This window comes from Stylophora pistillata, chromosome 13 (genome assembly GCF_964205215.1).
Source record: "Stylophora pistillata chromosome 13, jaStyPist1.2, whole genome shotgun sequence".
Classification (NCBI taxonomy): domain Eukaryota; kingdom Metazoa; phylum Cnidaria; class Anthozoa; order Scleractinia; family Pocilloporidae; genus Stylophora; species Stylophora pistillata.
The window spans coordinates 23,985,303-23,997,405 of NC_142531.1; the positions used below are offsets into that span (position 1 = coordinate 23,985,303).

The following is a 12,103-nucleotide window of genomic DNA, read 5'->3' on the forward strand; positions in this document are numbered from 1 at the left end:
TGATAAAAAAACAAAATTTAATAATTTGCTGGTCATGCAAATTTTGTATCACATCCCAAAAACGTCATCTGGTTGATAATCTTTTTAATTCGCACTACCTACCTATCTTTTGACATGCTGTAAATCATTGTGAGGTGCTGATTACACCTCTGAGTCAAAGGGTTAAAAGATTACAATAATCAATAGCACCACAGATTATTCACAAATGAGAAAAAAATTATTAATTAATGAATTACTTAACTCTGAATAGTTTGAGAGAAAATAGAAAAAAAAAAAAACGGTAATGCCAGGCGTCTTTGTAATCAAAATTTTGTATCCATTTTTCCAGATATTCCAAGTTCAGAATGGCTGGAGTGAGTTATAGTGATACAAATTTCTAATTGCAATGTTTGTGAATCTCAAGAAGAGCTGTTTTCTTCCACCAAGTAAGTTTGATAAGAAAAAAAGGTGGATAATCAATCAGTAGAAAATCTTTTTATCGTTCAAAATTGTTTCATTTTGGTCAAACATTGACATGAAATTATTACAAGTACCGGGGCTCAACACTAACTTTTCAACTTACTAGCCCAGTGGCTATTAACAACTTAGATGTTACTGAACAACAATTTCAGTTTGTTTACTTGCCAAACTGGCTGGAGGAAATCCAAAACCACTAGCCAAAACTGAATTTCTACCAGTCTGTGGCTAGTTGGCAACTGTTAGTTTTGATCCCTGAGTACCTTAAAAACATTTTTTTAAAAATACATCAGAAAAATAAAATAAGTTAAACAGTTTTCTTTCAAAGACTTATATTTTAGATAGTTCTACATGTGCAACAACATCACTCAGGTATACTGAACCAACTCAAGTCTTCTTTCATTCAAACAGGGCTATCATTAGTTTCTAATTGACGTCACTGTCCCAGAATATAATTATGCATTAGGTTTCCTTCTGTTTCTCCCACTGTGCAGGTTTCATTGTTTTCAGAGTCAGTGCGTGAATAGTCTTCAATTCCTCCGCTAAGCAATCATTCACCATTCGATGCTGGGCCAGAAGAGGTTTCCCTTCAAATTTGTCAGAAACAATGACTACTGAGAACTTTCCTCCACAACCATCTGTTAGGTCAACCACTTCCTTTATTTATAAAAAAAATATATATATTGTAATGCTCATAAAATAAGATTTCTTCCAAGGTATTAAGCCTTAAAACCTGCAAATTTTTCTTTGCTCCAGGCTGATCACAAGAAAATTTCTCCTGAACCCTCTCAGCACCCAGGAGTGACCAAAAATGAATTTCTCCTTACAATTATTGATACAGTAAATTCAGACTAAGACACAAAAATTAAATGTATTACTTATTTCTTTGTTTAAAACCATCACCCATACTTCATTTTGCATACAGTTTTTTGAAAATAGTAAATTGAACAATGAAAAAACAAAACACTACAACAGGGTTGAAGATAGGAGACATTAATTTCCCACGCACGAGATTACTGTGTGATGGATGTCCTCCCCTGGGGTGGGATGGGTGGGTTTACTGGGCCTGCAGTAATTGGCGCAAGCTGTAGTGGTGTCCCTGCCAGTTGGCGATGCTATTAAACTAAACTAAACTAAACTAAACTGAACTAAACTAAACTAACAAACTACCTTTAGGACTCTGTGTTCAGAATAGTTGGACATTATACAGTAATCTTTTCCAAGGGTTCTGGGTTGAATCTCAAGATGAACGATTTATAATGGTAATTGAACTGAGTGGAGTGCAATTTGGGCTAAAATCATACGCATGATTTCAAAATCACAAGTATGATTTCAGACCAAAATTGCATGACACGAGGTTCAATTACCACTTTATTACATCCATTTTGAAGTCGCCCAAATACAGGAGTTAGTCAATTCAAATATTTTACTGATGCAGTACTGAGCCAGTTTTTTAAATAAAAAAACGGAACCAGAAACGCTTTTACATCTTATTTTGTATGCAAAACAGAAAGACTTTGACGTCATGTGTCAAAAACTCAGTCAAGCATAAAATGCTGCAATTTAGAGCAAAAAATGGTGCAATATTTGTGAATAAATCGCACCAATTAGAGCCAATCAGATTACAGGAACCACCAGTGATTTCAAAATGGATGTAATAAAGAAGCATAATGAAAATCATAGAGAATAAACATATTGGTTTTGGTGAACTTTACAGTTTGCAAGTCAGTTCCTTGGCAGACTTAATCGACAGTTAATGGGAGGTTGAGGTAAATGAAATACCAAATTCGCCACATAACTCCTCTCTATGTATAGAGTTTCAAGATGCTTTACAGTTCATCGTATTAGGGAACATTTTGAATGATCGAATGCTTATTTGAAGCAATTTCTTTCTAAGTTTTCTAAACTGAAATCGAATTCATCTTGTGAACTATACAGCAGGAAGAGATCAATGCTAATGGTAAAATAATTCCTTGAAATAAAAATTACCCCTTAATTAATAGAGAGTAACCGAAAAAATTATGTGAAAATTATTTAAATCTTCTCACCACGTGAATAGGATTTAGCTCCTTTTGAAGCTTTTCCTGTAGAAACTCACAACTGATGCCGCTCATGTCGCGTTGTCGGACCAATAAAGGAATCCGCGTGAGCCTACATGACATTGTTTCTTACATGAAGATTTCACCCAGCTCTCCGCTGATTAATTATACTGGAGGCGTCTAGCAAAGTCTGAAGAAAGGTCTGAGGGAACTGAACGATAAATTTGAGTCGGAAGTTGTCCAAAGTTTAGGCTGAAAAATGGGAAAGAAACAGCATCAGAAGGATAAACTGTAAGTGTAATTGCTTAGGGATTTCATTGTATTGCTTTTAGTGGAAAAAAGAAATATTAGAGCGTTCACCCTTACGTTGAGAACGATAGAATCTGCTGGGGATGATCATAGAAATTATATTTGAGGTTTGATTTTGTTTTCTGTTTATTATTTCAAGGTATTTGACAAACAAGGAATGGAGAGAAGAATGGGGTGGGAAGAAGGCAGGTGAGAAATTATACTGGTGACGTCGGCAAACAAATGCCTCGCGAAAAAATTTTTTTCTCGCGAGTGACTTCAGCATTTTTCATTAAGAAAAAACGGGAAAAACTTCCGCAAAAAAGTTAAAATAGACATGGCAACAAGCGAACAAGCCGATGAAAATCTGCCTACTCTTTCTTTGGGAGTGGATTTATTAACTCCCGAGAAAGAACTCAGAGAAAAGGAAAACAAAACAATAACGCCGGTTTCATCTCCTTTCGCAACTCGAACTTCATTTCCACGCATGAATTCACCTGTCAGTTTTTGACCAGTCTGAGACAAGGTCATTGAAGCATAGCGAAATACTTATCCGAATCAAATAAATAAACAACACATTGAAGAGAGGAGAGGGAATTTCTGCCTTTTATACATAAACTACAGCATTGAAAATGTTATAAAACGATTGGTTCATACGTCAGCTGTGTGTTCATCGCGATATGAAGCACTTGGGAAGTTTGGAGAGCACTCAAGAAGCTAGAGTTGCTCTCGGCTATGCCTTGGGAAACTCTTGCGCATCTTTCGTGCTCTCCAAACTTCCCGCGTGCTTCATATCTCAATGAACGCATGCTGACGTATGAACCAATTGTTAATTTGAGACATTACCTTCATTGTTTCCCCTCAATTTTCGGGGAGCCATTTCCTTACCTACGTACTCTAAAGCATTCACTCATGGGTTTTGTCCCTGGGGTATTCTAATTCTGCAAATATGTTGAAGATGCTCAAGGATGAGGACTGTACCATATGTTTACAAATGACTTTGGAATCTGTCAAGGAACCAACATGGGCAAGCCGATAAGGGTGCTGGATTTCAACCTAGTCATTCGGGGTTCAAACATAGGTGGTTACTTTATAATGGTCTATATCAAAGAAAAACAATAGAAATCTTTAAAAAATGTGTGATGGTTTTAAACAAAGAAATAAGCAATGCATTTAATTTTTGTATCCTGGTCTGACTACTGTAACCATTTTTTAAACCCAAGATGTCCCTGAAAAAGCAAGTTTTAGAAGGTTGCCATTCTATTGCTGTAGGTTAGTTGATTTCATTGTGTTTTTGAAACCTTTTTATTTTTAATAGTAATTGAAAGTTATGATAATTAGTTTTACCTTAAAGTATTGTTTACTAATAAGTAGCCTATATACAGTAAAATATTTTCAGGGCTCAACACTAAATTTTCAACTTACTAGCCAAGTGGCTAATTTAGATATTACAACAATTTCAGTTTGTTTACTAGCCAAACTGGCGTGTGGAAATCGTAAACCACCAGGCAAGACTGAATTTATACTAGTCTGTGGCTAGTTGGCTACTGTTAGTGTCCAGCCCTGTAATTTATAAGCTGGTTTTACCCTCTTCATAAGATATTAGCTGAAATGTCAATTCCAGCCAGGTTGTGAAAGAGAAACAATGAGATTAGGAAATTATACATGGATTCTACAGATCAGAAGTTTGAAATACAGTACTAAGCTAATGGATGTAATAATTATGCAAAGTAGAGTTCAAGATTTTCTGTAAGTTATGAAATGGTTGGATGCCACTGAGTTGTAGGAGCTGGCAAAACTCTGTGCTAAAATATAATATGATTGATATTTGTTTAAAAAAAGTTTGCGTCTGACGAGTCTGGTCATAGGGCTTTTAAGGGCTGCACCAGTTTCTAGCTTTGGTCTTCATAGCTAATATATATTGCTTGATTCTATTGTATGAACTTTGGGTATTTGAAAACTATTTTTTATTATATTATTAATTTTCAGCCTTTCCATGCAGCCATTTGAACATCCTCTTTGTACTAAAGATGGTGTTATATTTGATTTGCTGTAAGTTGTATAATATATGTTCATGCCTAGGTTATGCTTCAGCTCTTATATATATTGTGGGTCAATTTTTATTCTTTGCTTTAAGTTTTTCAAACTGGTGTGAAATTGTCAAACTGGTTTAGAATTTTTAAACACACCACTCAATTTCATTTATTTGTAATTTTACATGTAAAATACCGATACTATACTCTGTGTAAAGTAGACTTGTGCTGTTTCCACTGGGTTTTCTTATATAGTCTGTTTTTTTTTTTTTTTTTCATACTGGGCTGTTTTGCAAATGGTTATACAAATGAAAATGTTCTTCTCCTCATGATTTTGTAGAAACATTGTTCCATATCTGAAGAAGTATGGTAAAAACCCAGTCACGGGAGAGGTATGCACTAATACATCAAGTATATATGATGTAAATAATTTTCATATCCAACAGTTGTACAATTAGATAGACTGTAAGTTATAATAAACAAGCATCTTTCAGTCCCTGATTGCATTGTTAGGGTTACTGAACATTGTTCTCTCCAACATGAACAGGGGAGAAGTGGAAATAGATCTAGGAAAATCTGAAAAAATTCTGAGTATAACTTGCAAATAAGTGGTAAATCAATAATCCTTCTGAATGGAAGAGATAGTCATTGCTTACTTCATGGAAAGAAAAATATCAGCAACGAGTTTAAGTCTTGTAAGCCACTGAGAGGTTCTACCTCTCACACCTCTTCAAATATGTTGTGACCAAAAATTCATTTTTTTTTTTTTATAGTTTTTTATTGATCAACAGAATGTGTGGACTTTCAGTGGGGTTTCTTTAAGTGAAAATTTGTGATAAAAAAAATGTGAACCAATGGGGAATTCAAAGCAAGTTGGTGGTGGTCGGGTGAAAGGGTGGGGTTCAAACAGAATGACTTCTGTAAGAGGGCTGTGTTTTTTTTTTTCTAAAAGCATGCTGTTACGGGTTATTTGAGAATACAATCTATTGTATGAGTGTACAGTCTACTGAGTGCAATCACATAATGATATGAATTCCTTCTCCACAGCCTTTGCAAGCCAAAGAGCTGACAAAACTAAATTTTCACAAGAATGCAGAGGGTAAGTGGACTGATGATTAATTTTGAATAGTTTTCTTCAAACAAAGATTTAATCACTGTAGTTTATTTCAGATCTCATTTTCTTTTACAGATAAATATCACTGTCCTGTTACATTCAAGGTCTTTAATAGTAACACTCATATTGTAGCTGTTAGGACAACTGGAAATGTCTTCTCCTTCGAGGTAACTTTGACTGTGTTTTCCATTTACCATCAGTGTATAAATTCAAATGTGTTGTGTCCTTATCAATTAACCTTTACAGCCCAACATCACTATGCATATTCTTTGTACTGTTTACTGCCCTTTTGCTAAGCAAGAGCATCTTTAGATTGCTTTACCCCCTGATATCAGTATGCATATTCTTTGTACTGTTTACTGCCCTTTTCCTAAGCAAGAGCATCTTTAGATTACTTTACCCCCTGATATCGGTATGCATATTCTTTGTACTGATTACTGCCCTTTTCCTAAGTAAGAGCATCTTTAGATTACTTTACCCCCTGATATCAGTATGCGTATTCTTTGTACTGTTTACTGCCCTTTTCCTAAGTAAGAGCATCTTTAGATTACTTTACCCCCTGATATCAGTATGCATATTCTTTGTACTGTTTACTGCCCTTTTCCTAAGTAAGAGCATCTTTAGATTGCTTTACCCCTGACATCAGTATCCATATTCTTTGTACTGTTTACTGCCCTTTTCCTAAGTAAGAGCATCTTTAGATTGCTTTACCCCCTGCTATCAGTATGCATATTCTTTGTACTGTTTACTGCCCTTTTCCTAAGCAAGAGCATCTTTAGATTGCTTTACCCCCTGATATCAGTATGCATATTCTTTGTACTGTTTACTGCCCTTTTCCTAAGTAAGAGCATCTTTAGATTGCTTTACCCCCTGATATCAGTATGCATATTCTTTGTACTGTTTACTGCCCTTTTCCTAAGCAAGAGCATCTTTAGATTGCTTTACCCCCTGATATCAGTATGCATATTCTCCATACTGTTTCCTTACATTTCCTAAGGTGCTGACAAAGAGAATTTGTCTTACAATCAAGAGCATCTTTAGATAGTGATCATTCCCTTTATTCTAATGACCTTAATTTTTGATTCAGGGGTGATGCTGTGAAAAAACTTTTGATACAAGTCACTCTCAGGGGTCAAACTAAGCCAACAAAAAAAAAAAAAAAAAAAAAAAATGAAATGAAACTGTTATTACATGACAAATTCAACTTTGTTTAATTTCTTCTTGTTGCCTTGAGCTATTCATAAACTATTTTGCTGTTTGGTTTCATTACATTTAGTAATGTTAGAAATCATTATTTATTCCTCTTTCAAAAAGAACCATTTCTGGCCCTCCCTCTTCTTAAAGATTCAAGTAGTATTGAAGGTGATATTATTTTGGCACATGGATAGAGATTGTCTAATTTGGTTTTATGAAGGAGAAGGCAAATACCAAAAGCACAATTTCTGTGATACCATTGAAATCCTATTAGAGTGAGACAAATACTTTGCATACTACTAATTGTTACAATGTCACAATCTCTTTTTGCTAACAGGCTGTAGAACAGTTAAACCTTAAAACCAAGAACTTCAAAGACCTTTTGACAGATGAAGCATTTACTCGCAAAGACATTATTACTATTCAGGTAAGCTTTACTATTAGGACTGAATGCCGTAGAAGAACTGCTAAGAACTGCTAAGAACTGCTAATAACTGCCTTCCGGTTAGCTCAATGGATAGAACGCTGGACTGCTGTGTGGGAGGTCGAGGGTCCAAGCCCCGGCCGGACCAACACTCAAGGTCTTAAAATAATTGAGAAGAATATGCTACCTTTCTATAACATCAAGAAATGGTTAGATATTCTAGTCTTCTTGGAGAGGGACAAATAAATGGAGGTCCCATCTCCTACAGGGCTAGGGGTAGGAGACGTTAATTTCCCACACACGAGATTACTGTGTGATGGATGTCCTTCCCTGGGGTGGGATGGGTGGGATTTATTGGGTGGACTACTCGCATGGTTCGCATATGATCCGTTCTAGTCCTACCCTACTGCGGTAATGCAGTGAAAATTGTTATAGAAATATTAGAGAAATAAGGATTGGATGATCTTAATTGGAGATCTTCCGATGAGTCTACCAATGTTGAGAGACTTAGTGGGATGGAGTTTTAGATAGTAACAACACCTAAAGGTCCCTCATTACTGCCAGGTCAAAGCATCCAATTAGGAATTTACATGCATTAAATCATTTGCAGTCAGTTGATTGCTCACTCACAAGAAGTAAACCATATTTTATCTTAATTTTCATTTACTTTTCGATGTAGGATCCAACAAGTCTTGACAAATTTAATCTTGCAAATTTCCATCATCTAAAGAACAACTTGAAAGTAGTCAATGAAGGTAAAGCCTGCAGTTATTCCTGGCTTGGTGATGTAATGACCTCTATCAGCCAATGAACTAGTTCTAATTCTCTATCTAGTGCCTCCCGGTTAACTCAATTGGTTAGAGCACCAGATTGTGTTGTGCGGGAGGTCGAGGGTTCGAGCCCCAGCCAGACCAATACTCATGGTCTTAAAATAACTGAGGAGAATTTGCTACCTTTCTATAACATCAACGAAATGGATAGATATTCTAGTCTTCTCGGATTAGGACAAATAAATGGAGGTCCCGTCTCCTGCAGGGTTAGGGGTAGGGGACGTTAATTTCCCAGGCATGAGATTACTGTGTGATGGATGTCCTCCCATGGGGTGGGATGTGTGGGGGGAAAAGGTGAGGTCGCTGCATGGACTAGAGCAGCTGCCAGAGGCGCCTGATAATGCTGACATCCAATCTCAACCTTAGTAACACTGTAGACCTTAGCAATTCAGCCTATGCAGCTATTAAGGTATCAAATCATTCACTTTCACAATCAAAGGAAATACATAGCTCTTGTAATAATGGCCCTGTAACAATGGCTATAATGATGATTTCCATGAAAAATTATGACAACGATGACGAATTGCTTGTTGTATTGCTTTCGATTAAGATCATCAGCCTGATATATTTGTCGTTGTAATCATTCCTTAGAGGAGGAAAAAGCGAAGAAAGACCCTAAGTACTACTTGAACAGAGCTAACAAAGACACCCTTGGTATTCTGAGTGAACTGGAGAAAACTTACAAAGAACCTGTAAGTCATCTGTGTGCCATTTTGTAGTCTATTTTACTGTATGACAACAATTCTAGTTATGCTATTGTTTGCCATTACAAATACAAGTAACATTTCATAAGTGCATTTAATTAATAAATAAATTTTTTTTTCAGGAGAAGAAGAATGCAGGGAAAGCGACTGAATCACTCACAGAGAGGAATGCTGTAAGTTTGTGGTGAAGTGTTTCCATATTACCCTTGAAATACTTGCAGTAAATTCTAATAATTATATCCCATTGAACTCTTCAAAAAGGCTTGTTGATGAGGCACCTTACTTTTTAAAAAATTGAGGTGCCTCTGCACCTAGTGTTACAAAGCTTGACTGTGGGTGTAAGACTTAAACTTGCACTTAGATCATTATGTTGTAGTATAAATATTAACTATTTTGAATTGTGTTATGCAGGCTCACTATTCCACTGGTGCTGTAGCCAGCTCATTTACATCAACTGCACAAATACCTGTCACTCAACAGGAGGCAGGTATGTTCATTAAGATTCATCTTACTAGTTACATGTATGTCATTTTTTATACCTAAGGGTTTGTACAGGTCCTGGGAAACCTGGAAAGTTATTTTGACATTCTCCAGGACTGAAGAGTCCTGTAAAAAGACCACAGGTCCAGCAAAGTCCGGGAAATCTGCTTAGCTCAGGTGATAAAGTTTTCAGAATTAGCACTGTAAGAAATGTATGTTGACGGTAAGGAGACTTCGTTTGGAAGTCTTTGGAATGCAAGGGTTTTTAAGGTAGGTAGGCAGTGGGGCCAGGTGTGAAGGTCTTGGATTCAAGCCTCACATTGGTCCTCAGGTGGATGTGTTGCTTGGTGTTCCAATTGTAATGCAAACTGATTTGCTTCCTCCCATTGGAGTTTTTTTAAAAAACATGCTTCATTTGATTTAGATGAGTTGTTTGAACTCATTTGATGGGGTGTTTATAATCTGCTTGGGCCACAGTGCAAACTACAGGTCATGATCAGTGGCAATATGATTATCCTTTACAGTCTTTTCTTTCTCTCCCAGCTGATGATCGCTTCTCGTGATTTTTATCATCTCTAAAAAAATTTTATTTATTTTCAGCTATTGTTGATCAGGATATAGTTAGATACAGAGAAGTTAAAAAGAAAGGTATGGCCATGACTTGTGTCTTTAACTTTGGACGTTTTTCTCGTATTGATAACAAATTTGAAGTATGTTGAGTGACAAAGTCGACTTCTCACACACCGCTGGTAGCCATGTCAAGCTGACTGCCGCAACCTGACCTTTATTGGAAATTCAAAGCTAATACAAGAAGCATACACTAAGACCAGAAATAATTAAAAAAGTTCCAGGCTAGTACATTATACTGGTATTGTATAAACATTTAAAATCTTTGGGTGGGTGGGTGGGAAAGTGAGCAATGGTGGACGCAACAAAAACAACTGCCTGCCCCATAGGTCACGTGACCTATACCCAGACCCCAGCGGCATGTGAGAAAAACATTTTTCACTTATTTCGTTCCACTCGGCCAGTGAAAAATTACTCTTGTTATTTGTAGTAACCAGTTATGTTCTTCTTTGTCAAGGTTATGTGAGACTACAAACAAATCATGGTGATCTTAATTTGGAACTTCACTGTGAAATGGTGAGGGCTGTCAACATTCTGAATTTCATAGATTCATTGATAGACTGATTCAGATAGTCTCTTGATCAACCATTCATTCATTTAATATTTATTCATTTATTATTGCACACATTTCCTCATAAAACAAACTTGCAATACATGTGTACATGTTTTGATCAATGATTCTTCTTAATATGTTTAAGGTTCCAAAGACATGCGAGAATTTCATAAAGCTCTGTGCCTCTGGTTACTATGACAACACAAGTGAGTTCACTGATCATTTTTTTAATACCAATATTTAGGCAGGCTTGTTTGCATCTCACCTTTTTGCATCAAAATAGGGGGGAAAAATTACACTCAGTTTAGGTGTAAAAGTTTGAATATCATACATGACAGCATGGCAGTGTGACAGCTATTTTTTTTAAAAAAAAATGCGAGGAAGTGTTAAGCTTGCAATATTGGTTGGTGATCATTTTTGTGGGTTGTTCATTTAGCATGGATATTGTTCTTTCATTTTGTATAGCATGCTGGTAATATTCCTTTTTTTGTCTTTGTTAGTCTTTCACAGATCCATTAAGAATTTTATGGTAAGTGGTGCCCCAATATTGAAAGCTACCCCCCTTGATTACAATACAAATTGTCACTTCATGTGATTTATTACTTGTTCTTAAAATTGATTCGAGGATTTTAAACTTGTTCTTTACATAAAAATCTTGACATTCTCTCTTTACTCAAACTGTTTTTCCTAGATTCAAGGAGGGGATCCTACTGGAACAGGGCGAGGTACAGTTTTTGATTGACGCGACTCTTAGACCAAAAAAAAAAAAAAACTACAAGAAAGGAAACCCTTCATATTTCTTCCACAATTTTGTGTCTTCTTTTTCATATTATCTCTGTTCAAGATTTGGTCTTGTTGATGATGTGCCTAAGTTTTTCATCATTTAGTAAATTGCTCTATTATCGACTTTGGTTGGCAGGTGGCGAGTCGGCCTGGGGAGAGCCATTCAGAGACGAGTTCAAACCCAATTTGATACATCAAGGTGAGAATACTGAAGACGTGATTTTTCTACGACATAGGGTCAGTTGGTTTCATGGACGTAAGGTTTGACACCAAAAGCAACTTTCTTTTTTCATCAGGGAGAGGTATTCTAAGTATGGCAAATTCAGGACAGCATACAAATAAATCCCAGTTGTAAGTATCGCTCTTTGAGAAACCTTCTACCTTTTTTTTTCTTGTCAGGAAATCTTGAAACACTGACCAGAAAGCTCGCAACCTATTTGTCAATATACCATACATATATTGTCGGATAGTGGGCTCGAACCTAAGTTGAGTTTGCTTGACACTGCACGTGAGTGCAGTGGTACTTGTCGCTTTGAGTGTCTTTTTTCATAGAGAAGGTGCGAGAGAATAAAACGAAA

At 36.3% G+C, this 12,103-nt stretch overlaps 2 protein-coding genes across 3 annotated transcripts in view; one reads left to right on the forward strand and one right to left on the reverse strand.

The window, feature by feature from the left end:
- Positions 1–2,646, reverse strand: LOC111324543 (bolA-like protein 2). Its single transcript, XM_022928130.2, has 2 exons — positions 2,505–2,646; positions 1–1,113 (listed from the first exon to the last, which is right to left on the reverse strand). Exons 1-2 carry the CDS (start codon positions 2,616–2,618, stop codon positions 919–921), a joined length of 309 nt encoding a protein of 102 aa, XP_022783865.2. The 5' UTR covers positions 2,619–2,646; the 3' UTR covers positions 1–918.
- LOC111324544 (RING-type E3 ubiquitin-protein ligase PPIL2) overlaps positions 2,633–12,103 on the forward strand; it is a 16,016-nt gene continuing 6,545 nt past the window's right edge. For both annotated transcript variants that reach the window (XM_088743490.1, XM_088743491.1), the window contains exons 1-19: positions 2,633–2,786; positions 2,944–2,993; positions 4,007–4,055; positions 4,773–4,835; positions 5,157–5,208; positions 5,864–5,915; positions 6,006–6,097; positions 7,462–7,551; positions 8,228–8,303; positions 8,970–9,070; positions 9,205–9,255; positions 9,494–9,569; positions 10,163–10,210; positions 10,647–10,705; positions 10,888–10,948; positions 11,243–11,271; positions 11,434–11,467; positions 11,662–11,724; positions 11,822–11,876. In XM_088743490.1, the coding sequence (XP_088599616.1) occupies positions 2,755–2,786; positions 2,944–2,993; positions 4,007–4,055; positions 4,773–4,835; positions 5,157–5,208; positions 5,864–5,915; positions 6,006–6,097; positions 7,462–7,551; positions 8,228–8,303; positions 8,970–9,070; positions 9,205–9,255; positions 9,494–9,569; positions 10,163–10,210; positions 10,647–10,705; positions 10,888–10,948; positions 11,243–11,271; positions 11,434–11,467; positions 11,662–11,724; positions 11,822–11,876 (1,133 nt within the window). In that variant the 5' untranslated portion in view covers positions 2,633–2,754. The remainder of the gene's footprint in view (positions 2,787–2,943; positions 2,994–4,006; positions 4,056–4,772; positions 4,836–5,156; positions 5,209–5,863; positions 5,916–6,005; positions 6,098–7,461; positions 7,552–8,227; positions 8,304–8,969; positions 9,071–9,204; positions 9,256–9,493; positions 9,570–10,162; positions 10,211–10,646; positions 10,706–10,887; positions 10,949–11,242; positions 11,272–11,433; positions 11,468–11,661; positions 11,725–11,821; positions 11,877–12,103) is intronic.

Coding starts and splice junctions, on each gene's coding strand:
- LOC111324543 (XM_022928130.2), bottom strand. CDS start 2,618: ATGTCATGTAGGCTCACGCGGATTCCTTTATTGGTCCGACAACGCGAC. Junction 1,114..2,504: donor AGCTAAATCCTATTCACGTG/GTGAGAAGATTT, acceptor TTATAAATAAAG/GAAGTGGTTGACCTAACAGA.